Raw genomic sequence first — 16,316 nt, 5'->3', positions numbered from 1 at the left:
AGCTTGATGAACTTAAGGTTGCACTCAATAAACTATCTTCAATCTCCACTTCCTCCAAATTTAGACCATGAAGTCTGATTTATATTCTGCTGAAGATCTCATAAGATTTGCCAAGAGAACTCAGGTGATTTGGCTAATGTTAATTCTAATTTTGCCTCTACTCATCGCAAAGAGATTCTTAAGGAAAGGGTGGTCCCTATAGGCTGCCTTAGTAAAGTTTTACAATTGAAGCAAGTTTCTCTTTTAATCTTCATAAACCGTTTGAACTCAAGCCAATGGTCTAGCTGGTTTTTAATTAAGCGTTCTCTTGCACAACTTCTTTCATTCCATATTAATTTTATTGCTCTCCAGTCATATGATATACAAACCACCAGAAGACCGAATACTCTTAAGCTTCTCCTTACTTTTAAGTCATCTTTAATTCCGCTTTCTCTTCTACATATGCATGATTTTTGGCTATCTGCAACATTCAACCTCAAAGAGTTTTTGCTGATGTTTATTCTAAATCATTAAAAAGGAAGAGCTCACCTGAAGTGTCAAACAGGAATCTCACTCCGGCTGATAAATGCTCTGTGTTTCCTCAGGATATTGTTCAGGACATTTTCCCTTTGGCTGATTCTGCTATGAATCAATCACAAACTTTATCTGCTAAGGACTGCGAGTCCCTTAATAATTCTGGAAACAATCTTAGTATCTCTATGGATGAACTGAATAGTAGTCAGCTTTTGACCTTATCAGAGATAAATTCTTCTTCTGATCATTCTTCTGCTTCCACCGCTGAAATAGATGAACAACTAATTGTTATGCAGGAGGAACTGGAGTCTAGTCAGAGGATCTGTATTAAATCAGATACTTTGCCAGAATTGCCAATCTTATTAGACAGTTCATCCCCAAACAAGAGGGACCTTATATTGGAGGTTCAAGTATTGCCTTTCGCTCTGCGGATCTGCATTTTGATTTCACTCTTTCACTCTTAAATTCACTCTTAAATTCAGGTTCATTTCACTCTTAAATTTCACTCTTAAATTCAGGTTCATTCCGTTGACCTTTGCAGGAAGCTATTCAAACTAAGGCAGCACTATCTCCTATGCCTGCCCTATTGAATTTGCAAGACTCTGGTTCTCCAGCATTTCTTCCTTCTCTACTAGACCAGTCATTTCAGCCTGAGGTGGAGGATCCTCAGGCATTTGCTGATTTTACTGGTCCGGATTTGGGACATAGGCATTGTTTGGATTATGCAATATTTTAACTGAGCATCCTGATTGACAACTCTGTAAGAGCCATTTTCTCTAAAGTCTCTCGTGGAATGTGGCCAGATTAAGGACAAAACTGCTGGATTTGGAATTTCGGAAATTTCTGGTGGATGCTGACCTTTTTCTGCAGGAAACTTGGATGACTGAGGACCAGTATTTGAATAATTTTGTTACCTTTTCAGTTCCAGCTATTCCTCCAATGAATAGAGGCAGAGCGACTGGTGGTCTCTGCATATGAGTTAACACTGCTCTCAATTTTGAATGTCTTTCATTACCAAGTTGTGACCAGTTTGCTATGGCCTTTCTTATTAAATCTAAGGCCTTGCTCCTATCTATTATTAGATTTCTTATTAAATCTAAGGCCTTGCTCCTACTGTATACATTCCGCCTTTGAATCTGATTGTTTGCATTAAGACAATATGGTCTAAACTGAAATTATATATAGAAAGTCTTCAGTGTTTGTATCCTCAGGCGCATTTGTTGATTTCCGGCGATTTTAATGCTAGGCTGGCCAACAACAATAAAAAACTATTTGCTAAATTCAAATCTTATTCATTTGATGGGGAAATTCAATCCCCATTGTTAACTCGTCAATTTAAGGACTCCAAGGGAAATTTTGCTGGGCTATGCCTATTACAAACTTTCAATGAACTAAATTTGCATATTCTTAATGGGGCAATGTACGGTGATTATCCGGCTAAATATACATATTGGTCTAGTGCTGGCTTTTCAACAATCGATTATATGGCTATCTCGCCTTCACTTTTTTCTTGGCTGGTAAATTTTAGAATTGTCATAAATTTTAGAATTGTCAATTATGAGAGTGACCACCTCCTGGGGGAATTACTCCTAAATTTTGATATATACAAGGTTCCTTGAGCAGGATGACGGTGGTCTCCCACGAGTGGGCTTGGACCAATGTGTTCTCAAGGACATATTTGTGAAATGAAGAGTCCCAGTTCTGGACCTTTTTGCTTTCAAGGCTCAATGTGCCCTCTATTGCTCCAGGGGAGGGGAAGGCGAGGGCTCTCTAGGTGATGCCTTTGTCCTATCTTGGACGGGCTCTCTACTGTATGTGTTTCCCCCGTTTCCTCTCATCCCGAAGGTTTTGCGCAATCTGAGCGTGGATTGGGCCAGGGCCATCCTGATAGCCCCATGGTGGCCCAGGAGGCCCTGGTTTCCAGCCCTGAGGTGGCTGGCAGTGGATTGGGTGCGCATTCCTGCACTTCTGGACCTGCTGTCGTGGGAGGGGGGGACTGGTGCTCCACCCGGATGTTCAGCCCCTTCATCTGATGGCCTGGAAGGTCCTGATAACTTCCCACTGAGACTTAAGGAAGTTTTGGTCGCAACCAGAAAACAGTCCACGTGGAAGTCATATGATCACAAGTGGACTCGTTTCTGTTCATTTGCTTCTTTGCATGAGTTTGATGCATTTAATCCTTCTGTGCAATATATATCTACATATCTGCTGTCCCTTAAGGAGCCTTCGTCCCTTAAGGTACATTTGGCTGTCATTGTGGCATATTCCCCAACGACCTGGGGTTTGTGGTTTAAAGACCTGGTGGTTAAGAGTTTCCTGAAGGGTTTGTCCCATGTTTTTCTGAACAATCCTGTCATGTCACCAACCTGGGATCTGTCTGTGGTTTTGGCCGGTTTGCTACAGCCCCCTTTGAGCCTTTGGCTTCAATTGAGCCCCGTCTCCTGACCTGGAAGGTCGCCTTTCTAGTGGCCACTACCTCCACTAGGAAGGTGAGTGGACTGATCACCCTCCTTGGTCCTGAGGATTGATCAACCATACCTTCAGTTCCACAAGGACAAGTTGGTGTTCAGGCCAGATGTCCAATTCCTTCCCAAAGTAGTCTCTATGTTTCACCGTTCGTCACTACTCACTTTACCTGTGTTTTTCCAGAATCCTTCCTCAGATGCGGAACGAAGGTTCCATCATTTGGACTTTAGAAGGGTGTTATCCTTCTATGTTCAGAGGTCTGCTGAGTGGAGGAAGAAAACTCCTTCCTTGTTTGTTGTTTATGATGAACCACATAAAGGCCTCCAACTCTGCCCAATCCGTGTCTGATGGATAGTCTCAACAATTGAGCTTTGCTATCAATTGGCTCATAAGCAGTTGCCTGTAACCATTAAGGCACACTCAGTTAGGTCCGTAGCGGCCTCTGTCATCTTGGTTTCCACCCAAAGCAAGAGAATTGAACTAGTTAGGTTCCAACCACGTTTCTGCGCAGGTTTCTAGCCCATTTGTGTAAAAGGACAGATGACCACTAGAAGAACCAAAGTTACACGTATGCAACCTGTAGTTCTCCTACATTCTCCCTGTTTGGAGTAAAAGAACATTCTGAGTTAGATGCACATGAATGCTTTGTTGTGGTTTTTAGTTCTAGGGCCTCATTTGTGAGCCTTTTAAAGTGAGGAACTATATCATTTTCATTATCATTTCCAGTGACATTAAGATATTTCCTTAGGACAGGATATTGGGTGGCATGGACCAGTGTTACCTCTAAGGGATTCCCAGATGTTGTCCACTACAACTCCCAGCATCCCCATATGCAATGACCTTTGTCTGGGGATTATGGGAGTTGTAGTCAACAACATCTGGTAATCTCTGTTAGAGGGAACTCTGGCACGGACAGGAGACATAGAACTTTCCTATGGGAAAGTATTTGGACTGTGTTAGGCATTCCTAAACCCATGGATTTCAGTGTTCATGGTGCCCATTACTTTGCATAAGGTCAGGCTGATAATGGCATTCAGAATTGGACTATCATTTTATTTAAAGTTGGGGGTGGGTACCAACAAGATACTAACCTGTTTTTCACTTCCCATCCTCTGCAGTCACCCTGAATCTTCAGTAATATGTATCTTGACTTACTAACATCATCTGTAACTATTTACTCTACTCTCCTCTTGTGAGAGAATCATTTAATTCAGTTTGCCATTTCACAAGTAGAGAGCAGTATAGTGACACCAGAGCAACTAATTTACACTTGCTGTACACAAGCCCTACAGGGTTGATTGTTTTTGCCTCGTAGTAGAGGGCTTGTTCATTGCCAATTTCTGTGATGACATACAAAAAACGCTTCTTTAAAAAGTTAACTGTTGGCATAACATGTATTGCATTTACATGTATTGCATTTACTTTTCCTCATAGCATCCAACTATTCATTATTTAGATTGCATACTCAAGATGTATTACATTTTTATCCTGCCTTTCTTACATGGTCCTCTCCCCATTATATCATTACAAACAACCCTGTAAGGTAAGTTAGTCGAAAGTGACTGGCCCAAGATTTGAACCTGGGTCTCTCAAGTGCTATTCTGACATTCTAACTCGGGATGTGCATGGAATGACATTTGCGTTCCGTTCCAAGCTCAGAACAGAATGCAAATACCTAGAACATTCCAACAGAATGAACTCGGAACATTCTAAATGTTCAGAGTGCCATTTTGGCACTCCAAATTGTGCTCTTTGGAGCTTTGTGCACACATGACAGCTATTTGTGTGGTGATGCTGAGTATGCAAATGGATGCTGCGCATGCACAGAGGCCAGAATATATTTTAGTTGCAAATGGCACTCAGAACACTAAAAACTTTCTGACTTGGGTGGTTCTGTTCCAAGATTGGAACAGGCACTTCATTTACCTTCCGTGTTGGGAGGCAAAAAATAATGTAACTTGAGCTTTGTCTTAATAGAGCTGATCTGGGATGAATTGGCAAAGCTAAGTTATCTTTATGCTATGGATGGCTTTGTTCAGTGGATGGCTAACTAGCTAATATAACCTTACATCTATGGGCCCAGAGACACATGAAATACTGTGCAAAGAACTCTAGGGATGCCTTTAACTGATGGGTTCTGCGCCTGCGCAGATCAGCTTCGGTTGGAATCCGTTAGCTCCTCGCGATGCCGGCAATCGCCAGATGCACGTGACTGTAGTACCCCCTTGTGGCGGTTGGGTGTCTTTACAATCAGTTTCTTGCTGACCGCCAGAGCGATCAGTCCTCGGAACAGTTGCTTCTCGGAAAACATAATTTCTTTAGCTTTTAAAGTTGAAAAATAATTCTGGCAATGATCTTTGGCATGGAAACGGACATTCTTCAGAAACCCCAACGGATAAGGAAATTGACTCGGACGTTGGCAAGATTACGGAACGGACTTGGAACAGTTTAAAGACAAACAAAGACCCTCTCATGAGTAAGGACAGGGTAAGAGAGAAAACCACCTTCAAGAGGTGCCGTGACTGTAACGGAAAGCTCCCCTCCACTGACGGGCACGAGCTCTGTTTGCTCTGTCTTGGAGAGGCCCATAATACAGCCGGCTGTTCTGTCTGCTCTACTTTCAATAAGCAGACATTAAAAAACGGTGCTGTGATGCTCAAAGTTGCCTTAATGGAGGACGCTTTACTTCCAAGGCAAAAATTTTCTACTGAGGTGCAGATACCTGCTCAGTCTATGCAGTATAAAGTCTCGAAGGTGCCAACTCAAGCCTCGGCATCGGTCATTCCATCATCGGCCCCTTCAGCACCGAAGGGCAAGGCTCTGGCAAAGAAACCAGGCAGCCCGAAGAGAAAGGGCGGAGGGATGGCGAAAGAGCCTAAGCCGAAGAAACAGAAGTGTCACCATGTGCGGGACTGCAATGGTGCGGCGGCTGTCACCCCCTCCCCTTCTGATCTGTAATCTGTTCAAAGCCCACGTCATAGAGTGGTTTCTCTGTTCCTGGTGCTGACGCCTCGGCGATCTCTGCCCACACCTTCCACAGCTCCGACTAGACATGTTTTCCCATCGACGTCGAGAGCATTGCAAAAGCACCCCTCTTCGACTTCAAAGCCGACGTCGAAGCAATCCACTACGACATCGAGGCCGACGTCGAATTCGCAACACTTCCCTTCAGCGTCGACATCGAGGCAGGATAGGACTCCACTTGCAGTGACATGTGACACCGAGCTCAATGCCGAACCCGACCTCAAGCAGGACCTTTATCCTGACGACATTGTGGAGGGGGAACAACTTGAAGAAGTCAAGGGACCAGGAACTTCTACAAAGCTTTTCTAGCTGCTGCGCTCGAAAGAGAGCACCCCTTCCATGGGTACCTTCACTTGATTCCACACCCACCTCGTAGAGGCGGAGACAGAGAAACAGATATCAGCGCTCCCTAGAACACCATCCTTTGAGGAAGGGGCACCTTCCCTAAGGGGTATCTTGCCCCAGGGAGGTTGGGAAGCCAACCGATCCACAGAAGAATACCATACCATCTCCCCAGAGGAGTAAACTCTTTACATTCAGTGGAAAAGGGAAAGCGTGGCTCCTTTGGTGGGACGTAGAATAGAATGCACCATCCAGACTACCCCGATACACACAGGTCAAAGATCTATTTCTTTACAGGCGGATTTCCTACCAAAGCCCCAACCGTCCACACCACCACTGCACACTGGCACTCAGACTGCAACTACAACTTACCTTCAACCGCCACCTCTGCTACGCTGATTGTGTCAGGCTGGCACTCAGACTGCAACCACTACTTACCTTCAGCCACCACTGGCGACGTCCCCAGCTTCCCCAGTTGTGTCCTCTTCTGATGATGGGGAAGACAGTTATGAATCTGATTCTACTGAACCAGATGGGGAGGAACCTGAACTTCTGGATCTCATTCCTGATGTGGCACCCATCCCTTCAATCTCCCTCACGGAAGAGATGAAAGGATATCACCTCCAGGTGGCAGACATGGCTCATGTATTGGGTCTGAACCTGAAACAGAAGACAACAGAGTTAGATGACCCTGTATACAATATGATGAGTATTGCTACTGGATTACAACCTGTTTATATTCCTATGCTACTGCATATTTCTCGTGCTGTGAAATCGGCGTGGGAAGTAATTCAAACCTCAGCGCCCACCTCCAAGTGGCTAGAAGCATTATATCGCATACAGGAGGATGAAAATGAGTACCTGCTTCACCATCCAACGCCAAACTCCTTGGTAGTGGACTGTGCCATGACATCAAGGGGGGGGGAGAGACATACTACGCCTGCAGACAAAGAAGGCCGTAAACTGGATGTCCTAGGCAGGCGCACATATTCAACTGCATGTCTGTCAATTAAGATTGCAAATTATGTAGCATGCCAAGCTAAATATACTCATTCACTTTGGGAACAACTCTATGATCAGCAGGCAATATTAGAGCCAACAGAATTCCTGAAGAAATTTGAAATGATCTTTAATAAGACAACAACAGTGACTCGGCAGCAACTGGCAAATGCTAAACATTTAGCTGAATCTGAGTCCCGTACTCTGACCTCCTCCATAATTTTGAGAAGACATGCCTGCCTGAGGGTGACAGGTCTGCAGCAGGACATGAAAGACCACATAGAATCTCTCCCCTTCGAAGGGAAAGGGCTGTTCTCAGACAAAACTGATGAAACTATGGAGCAATGGGGGGGGGAATCTAAGATCACCGCACGCTCCTTTACACATCTGAGGTACTCTAACCCGAGATATCAACCATTTCAACAAAATTATCAAAAGCATCAGCCTAGCTATCGCCAATCTGACCGCAGAGACTTCCGGTGGCCATACCAACGCTACAATGCTAACAGGAAACCATTCTATCCCAGGAACAAGTCAGGTCAGGCTGGCTGTAATAAGTCAGCGCAACAATCCAAACAACAACTTTGATCTGGGTCTGAGCCCACTAGTGCACTGCAACAAGCTTCCCACCAACATCAACAGGACACCTCAACTAAACCTCAGCGCAAGGAAAACCATCACCTTGACGCCAGCCAGAGCGACCATACAACTGGCAAGTCATGCCCAAGCATGGCCCCGTATAACATCAGACCATTGAGTCCTCCGCATAATTACAACGGGTTATGCGCTGGAGTTCACAGAGTATCCTCCATTCACGGGCATGAAATTTACTCCCGAAACTCCGATATTAAGGAGTTCAACAGCTGCTGCTGAAGGAAGCCATATCGCCGGTGGAGTGGGCTCACGACCTAACAAGATTTTACTCTAGGTATTCCAAATACCCAAACAGGATGGGGGGATACGGCCAATAATGGCTTTGCGGGCACTGAGTCAGTTCATCAAAGTGCGGAAGTTCCGGATGACTACATTGCAAGCCATCTTCCCGCTGTTCCATCAGGATTTTAACGCTCGACCTCAAGGATGCGTACTTCCATGTCGGGATACAAAAAAGTCACTGCAAGTATCTCCAGTTCACCTTGGGATCAGAGATTTACCAGTACAACATGTTACCCTTCGGCCTTGTCACTGCCCCACGGGTATTCACAAAATGCATGGTGGTGATAATTGCCTATCTCAGGACACAAAGCCTGTCAGTGTACCCATACTTGGACGACTGGCTCCTTACGTCCAGGACACATCAACAGTTGCTGGCCCACATAGACATTGTGACAATGTTGCCACGGGACCTCGGGGTCTGGATCAATTGGAAAAAGTCGTTCTTAGAACCGACAAGTCAGCTACAGTATATTGGGGCACAACTGGATATGACGAAGCAGATGGCCTTTCTGCCCAAGGACCGCTTCGAACGCATAAAAACACTCATCCAGACAATCCAGGCCCGTCCACAGCAAAGAGTAAAGATTATACAAACTCTGCTGGGCCTGATGGCCTCATGCAACACGTCTGTACCATTTGCATGATTACACATGCACAGGCTGCAGATGTGGTTTCTGCACGCCTTCCATCCACAAAGCGAATCACAGTCCAAGCGGGTTGTGGTTTCAGACAGGGGTGTTGACCACCCTACACTGGTGGACAAAGGAAACAAACCTGCTCAAAGGCATGCCCTTCCTCATCCCGTTACTCACCTTGACAGTAACATCAGATGCCTTGATGCTGGGCTGGGGAGCACATCTGGCAGACTACAGAGTCCAAGGCTGTTGGACTCCACGGGAGGCACAGCTACACATCAACTACCTGGAACTTTAGGCGGTATACAAGGCCCTTTTGGCCTTCGAGAACCAGGTGGTCAGCCGGGTCATTCAGCTGCAAATAGACAACACAACAGCCATTGTCTATGTGAACAAGCAGGGCAGGATTGTGTCCAGGTCCCTGTGCAATCGCAGTTTACAACTTTGGCACTGGTGTATTCCGCGTCAAATCTATCCAGTAGCCATCCACATCAAGGGCGTACAAAACTGTTTAGCGAATTCCCTAAGCAGGGACCAGGTTCTCCTACATCACGAATGGGAGCTGAACCAGGACATCTTGACACAGCTCTTCAGTTTGTGGGGTCATCTTTAGGTGGATCTGTTTGCAACAGAGGGGAGCAGGAAATGCTTTCTCTATTGTTCCAGAATAATAATAATAATAATAATAATAATAATAATAATAATTATTATTATTATTATTATTATTATTGTTATTATTATTATTATTATTATTAATTCAATTTCTATACCACCCTTCCAAAAATGGCTCAGGGTGGTTTACAAAGAGAAATAACAAACAAATAAATAAGATGGCTCCCTGTCCCCAAAGGGCTCACATTCTAAAAAGAAACATAAGACACACACCAGCAACAGTCACTGGAAGTACTGTGCTGGGGGTGGATAGGGCCAGTTACTCTCCCCCTGCTAAATAAAGAGAATCACCGTGGTAAAAGGTGCCTCTTTGCCCAGTTAGCAGAATGGGTCTGGGTGCTCACTCCAAGGGCAATGCTTTTCAATATCAATGGAGCCAGGGCACATTCTGCGCCTATCCACCAACCCCGTAACTGTCCAGGCAGGTGGCCAAGTTACGACAAGATGGAACAAAGGCAATTTTGATTGCGCCATGGTTCACGCAACTACTCAAACTGTCCAATGGCAAGTACAGGAGACTTCCTCACAGGGCAGATCTGATAACTCAGGACCATGGCCGAATATGGCACCTAAACCTAATGGTGCTCAATCTGACGGCGTGGAAGATAGTCTTTTAAGACGGATCCTTCTTAATACACGTAAGTCATCTACTAGATGCAACTACAGGGTCAAATGGCACAGATTCTGTGTGTACGCAGCGTCTCAAGGTTATGGCCCCAAAGAGGCTAGCCTGAAAGCAGTGCTCTTTTACCTGACTTCCCTGAAAGGGAGTGGACTTGCAAATGTGTCTATCAAAGTTCATATGGCAGCCATATCCTCCCATCATGATGGGTGGGATGGCAAAACGGTCTTCTACCACCCAAAATGCAAGGATTTTCTGAGAGGGATAAATAACCTGTACCCTCTCATAAAACCACCCGCTGAGAAATGGAGCCTCTCCCTGGTGTTTTCCTCTCTGACAGAGGCACCTTTCGAGCCAATAGACTCTGCTTCTTTGCAACACACATCTTTAAAGACCTTATTCCTGGTGGCAATCACATCAGCACGGCAGGTAAGTAAACTTGGAGTGCTACGAATTGACGAACCTTACACGAGATTCTATCCAGATCGTGTGGTCATGCGCTTAGATCCAGAATTCAAACCAAAAATAACTGACATCCATTTGAACACGGAAGTAGTACTGCCCACCTTTTTCCGTAATCCGACTACACGTCTAAAACCCGTGATGCATTCACTGGATGTACGTTGGGCCTTGCTGTATTATCTGAAAGCTACTCAGCCTATCCGGACTACGAAACGTTTGTGTGCCTGAAAGGGAAACAGAAAGGCTGTTCACTCTCCAGTCAGAGGCTCTCGCATTGGTTAGTGGAGCTTATTAGGTTGGCCTATAGCCAGCAGGGTGTTGACCCGCCGGCCTCAATACATGCACACTCCACTAGAGCCTATGCCACCTCGGCTGCACATCTGGCGGCTATCAGGTTTAATGACATCTGTACTACAGCCACCTGGGTGTCTCAACACACTTTTGTAAAACATTACGCCTTAGACCTTCATGCGGCGGCCGCAGAAGAATTTGGACGGGCAGTTCTGAAGAGGGTGCTGCAGTAGCTTCAGAGCGTACCCACCTCCAAACAAACAGCTTGTGAGTTACCCATCAGTTATGAATGTCTGGAACCACTGTCCAGATAAACAGGTTGCTTACCTGTAACAGATGATCTGGTAGTGGTTCCATACATTCATAAAACCCGCCTGTCCATCCCTGCAAGGAATGTGGCTTGCTACTAGATTACCTGTTTCATTTTCTGCATCACGAAGTGGTGCCATTCTGATCAGTCAATGCCATGGTTGGCCATCAAGAAACTGATTGTAAAGACACCCAACCGCCAAAAGGGGGTACTACAGTCACATGCATCTGGCGATTGCTGACGTTGCGAGGAGCTAACGGATTTCAACCGAAGCTGATCTGTGCAGGCGCAGAACCCATCAGTTATGAATGTATGGGACCACTACCAGATCATCTGTTACAAGTAAGCAACCAGTTTTAATTTCCCGGATCGTCCCTGGATCCCTTTTTGAGAATCGGTGTTACATTTGCTACTCTCCAGTCATCTAGTACAGAGCCTGATTTTAGGGATAAGTTATATATTTTAGCAAGGAGGTCAGCAATTTCACATTTGAGTTCTTTGAGGACTCTTGGATGGATGCCATCCGGCCCTGGTGATTTGTTAGCTTTCAGTTTTTCCAGACAGTTTAGAACACCATCTCTTGTCACTTCTATCTGACTCAGTCCTTTAGCCTCCATCCCTAAAAAGCCTGGTTCAGGAACAGGTATATGCTCAGTATCCTCTGCTGTGAAGATGGACGCAAAGAACTCATTTATCTTCTCTGCAGCCTCCATATCCTCTTTAATAATCCTTTTCACTCCCTCATTGTATAATGGTCCAACCGCCTCCCTGGCAGGTTTCCTGCTCCTGATGTATTTAAAGAAGTTTTTGTTATTCCCCTTGATACTTTTGGCTAAATGTTCCTCAAACTCTCTTTTTGCCTCCCTTATTGTCACCTTGCATGTCTTTTGCCAGAGTTTTTGTTCCTTTCTGTTCTCTTTATTTGGACAGGCCTTCCAATTTCGGAAGAAAGTCTTCTTCCCTTTTATGGCTTCCTTGATGGTACCTGTTAGCCATGCTGGCATCCTCCTGGACTTATTGGTTCCTTTCCTCCTTTTGGGTATACAATCTAACTGGGCTTCTAGTATTGTGGTTTTGAATAAAATCCATGCACTCTGGAGCGAAGTGACTCTCCTGATTTTCGCTTTCAGCTTTCTTTTCACCATACTCCTCATTTTGGAGAAGTTTTCTCTTCTGAAATTCAAAATCTCTGTGTTTGTTTTCAGTTGTTTGCAAATAAATTGAGGGGGGGAAGATATGTACTGTATTGATGATGCAGTGGAAGAATGTTGCTTATTAACGTAAGCATTTATGTTTGCAGCAGCAAAACTTCAAGCAAAAAGTGGTGGCACTGTTGAGAAGGTTTAAGGTATCTGATGAGGTAAGTTGTCGCCAGCACCTTCTTTCTGTATTGGGTTTACATTATTTGGGAAGCTAAGAGAATTGAGTTGGATAAATTTAAGAGCATGAAAACATTGAGGTGGGTCTCATGATCAGTGGGACCTGCTTTGTAAGGGTGAGCAGGGAGAGCGGGCTTAGCCCACTCTCCCCGCACACAAGCAGACAGTCGCCGAACCAGCCACCCACATGACTCCCAGTTCTGTAACAGAGCCGGCGGGTGCTGGCGGGAGTGCGGGCCGCTCCAGCATGCCCTGCACAAGTGCGCAGGGCATGCTAGAGAGACCCTGGGAGCCGGGAGGTGGCTTTTCACCTCCCCTCCTGGGGTCTACTTGTGAGGAGCCGCGGCTTGGAGCTGCGCTGTGGCAACTCACGATCGGGAAGCCCAGGTTAGCGGAGCACTCGCTCCACTAACTCGGGCTTAACCGCTAACTCCACTAACTCGTGGCAACTCACGATCGGGAAGCCCAGGTTAGCGGAGCACTCGCTCCACTAACTCGGGCTTAGGAGAGGGCTACATAAGTGGGTGACCCGCTTTGACTCAACCAGGCTCAGCTGCAAGCCCGGTGTCTCACGATTGGTAGAAAGCGGGCTAAGCACCCTTAACCCACTTTCCACTGTTCGTCAGAATAGCTCCTTTTTCTGAAATGCATGCTGTGGAAATCCTGTTACCAAATGGATTGTCTCGTGTGAAAGCAGCTAGTACCTGTTCCAATGGCCTTTCTATCTTATTTTCTCAGTTTCTGTAACTAAAAATGTTATATGTTATTGACTGTTAAATTCAATATTAAATTCTCTGATCTCTAAGTTCTAAAAGGTGCTTATATGGCTTAAGGACAGAAGGTCTATGGAATGCTTGATCCTACACAGTGGCGGGAAGGGAAACCTGGAAGAAGGTTTCTGCCCAATCTTAGCACTCTTGTAATCAGTATATGAGGGACTTTCAGCAGCAGTACTACATTTGTTTAGGTAGAGCTTGTTTTCTTGCCAGTAACTTAACATTTCCAAATTTGGTCCAGGCAGCAAAGTAAACTGCATAAACTGATAACAACTGAAGAAGAAAAAAATCAAATCAAATGAAGAATAAACTGCTTTTGAGAGTAGTATCTCTATATCTCAGGCAATTCTGGTTGTTTTGATGGCATAAGCAGTGGTTACTACAAAGACAGATATGCAAGCTTCAGTTATTGCTATACGTATCTAGACTGTAGAAATGTTGCTGGGTAGCTCTGATATCCCTCTAACCCTCTTATTCCAAGATACAAAGGCATAGAATTATCTCCACTTCTGTAAATGATGCATAGTTAGCATAGCATGCATACTAATACTGTCATTTTCTATTATAGGATCATTTGACCTTGTCCTTATCTATTTGTGCGTTTATGTCATTCTTTCTGATGATGTTTAAGACTTCAGGGTGGTACACAAATTGAAAAGTAATTGGTCACTGATTATATAACCTTGGAAGATTAGTCTGTACAATGCATATATAATGTATTCCTGCATAGGAATGAAGAAAATGTGCTTGGAGGAAATGTTATAACTAGAGCTAAAGTCAAATTCCCTGATCTCTACGTTCTAAAAGGGTGCTTATATGGCTTAAGGACAGAAGGTCTATGGAATGCTTGATGCTACTTGTGTCTTCGAATAGCTCCCACTGAATCACAAAATACCTGTTTTCTACATAATCACGTGTGTTTGCTTTGTATACTCAGTCCATCAATCAAATTCTTTTTTACCTATTGTGTTCTCTGTGCATCTCTACACAAGGGTTTTGTGCCTGTGCAAAACAGCTCTGAAACATTCTAGAATTCTCGTCAGGGAACTGGCACTCAAATCCCACCACCACCTCAAGAAGTAATTTGTAGCCATGCACTCATACCTGGATGAGTGGTATTCTTCCCCCTCACTTCTCTCTTGACTGCAAAAAAAAAAAAAAAAGATTCTGCAGGAGTTTTAAGTTGTTTGACTTTCCTATCTACTTCTTTCTTACACAGAAATTTTCTTTTAGTGTTTGTGTAATTTAGATGGACCACGCCCTTGGTTTTTATTACTGTAGATCTTTCTTTCCTTTTAACGTCAGTGCACCTTTTTAGAAGTGCTATACTTGCAGGGGTAAAGTCCATCCTAAGGGGAATCTCTTACAGTGCTCACAAATCTAGTCTCCCATTCATATGCAACCAGGGTGGACCCTGCTTAGCTAAGGGGACAAGTCATGCTACCACAAGACCCGCTCTCCTCCTCCTAAGGTTGCTCCTGGCACTCTAGCTGCACCAAAGCCCTCTTACAAACCCAGCATTTAGCTGAGGTTAAGCAAACCTGTGGTTCACTTAACTTCGGCCTGCAATTGTCTGGGCCAGGCATTCCCAAACTGCGGCCCTCCAGATGTTGCTGAACTACAACTCCCAGCATCCCTAGACCCAATTTTTTGTGGCTGGGTATGCTGGGAGTTGTAGTTCAGCAACATCTGGAGGGCCGCAGTTTGGGGATGCCTGGTCTGGGCAGTAGCCACCAGGTTAAACTAGTTCACCCCAGCCCACCACCATTTCTGGCAGTGAGTCTGGGGGGAAGTAGCAGCCTCACAGAGTGCAGCTGCTGTGCTTGTGTCCTGAGGCAGCCTTGGATGTGGGAGGAAGGAAGTCCTCCTGCTCCCAGCATCTCCTTTCACTGCACCGCTGCTCGTGTGGGCGTGCAGTGCAGTGTGGGCACGCCGTACAGCGAGGGGAGGATGGCAGCTGCTCGTCAGTTGGGAAAGACACGCGAGCTCTCGCCTTCCCCATAGCCCACTTGTCTGCCCCAGTGAGGTTGTGTGCAGAACCTCAAACCTCAACACAACACTTGAATCCCTACATTACCCTTCTCATTGTCTATAAGCAGAGAGCAGGTAAGGACGTTCTCTCCTCTCTCTTTTTTTAAAGGTCCCCCAGCGCTGCTGAACCTGTGCACAAACCTCAGTTTATGCACATCCCTATTTATCACCAGTATGCCATTAGCTTATAATTTAAAAAATGCTAATGCAAGGCAATAGTTTCATGGTCACTGACCTCAAATGAAACCTATATTTTCTCAAATATTGCTTCCAAGATCCTTATTCTATGTAGCAAAATAAAAGCTACTAGCTGAACCTGCACAGACCATCTATGTGCTAGTCCCCCATCGCCTGTTCTTCTCTCCCCCCGGTCGCCCATTCCTCCCCCTCTTCACTGGTCACCCATTCCTCCCTCCACCTGCTCTTCAGTTGCCAGTTCCGCACCCACCACTCACCGGTCGCCCGTTCCTCCCCCTGCTCCCCCACCACCACTTTCTCTCCCCACCTGCCTGCCCATTGGCCTTATTTTCACCGCTTTCCTCTCCCCCTCCCAGCAGCTCGCTTGTGAACTCTTGTGAGAGCTGCCACACATGGGATTAGTTTGCATTAATTCTGCAAATAATTTCTCTTGCAGTACATGTCTTTGTGTTGTTCACAACTTTCTTTCCTTTACTTTCATTTTTACATGCAGAATTCTGTTTATTTTAAAAAATCTGTCTTTCTCAGATTTATCTTTATCTTCCTCTCTTGGAGATTGTATTCCTGCTCTCTGTTAGCATATATATTCTTTAAATGTGAAGTACTTCCACACACAAAACATTGCCTGCCATTAGTAAGTTTATAAGCATAATTTTGGAC

At 45.1% G+C, this 16,316-nt stretch overlaps 1 protein-coding gene across 11 annotated transcripts in view; it reads left to right on the top strand.

Annotated features, from left to right (window-relative positions):
• The window catches only part of PACS2 (phosphofurin acidic cluster sorting protein 2), a 256,899-nt gene that overhangs the window by 101,671 nt on the left and 138,912 nt on the right, over positions 1 to 16,316 (top strand). For all 11 annotated transcript variants that reach the window (XR_008306723.1, XM_053248447.1, XM_053248442.1 and 8 more), the window contains exon 8: positions 12,573 to 12,632. Coding sequence is in view for 10 of the 11 variants with exons in the window: in XM_053248447.1 (XP_053104422.1) it covers positions 12,573 to 12,632 (60 nt within the window). In the remaining variant the exon portion in view is untranslated. The remainder of the gene's footprint in view (positions 1 to 12,572; positions 12,633 to 16,316) is intronic.

This window comes from Hemicordylus capensis, chromosome 4 (genome assembly GCF_027244095.1).
Source record: "Hemicordylus capensis ecotype Gifberg chromosome 4, rHemCap1.1.pri, whole genome shotgun sequence".
In the NCBI taxonomy this organism is placed as follows: domain Eukaryota; kingdom Metazoa; phylum Chordata; class Lepidosauria; order Squamata; family Cordylidae; genus Hemicordylus; species Hemicordylus capensis.
The sequence above is the reverse complement of the archived record's forward strand: the minus strand, read 5'-3'. Positions and strand labels throughout refer to the sequence as shown.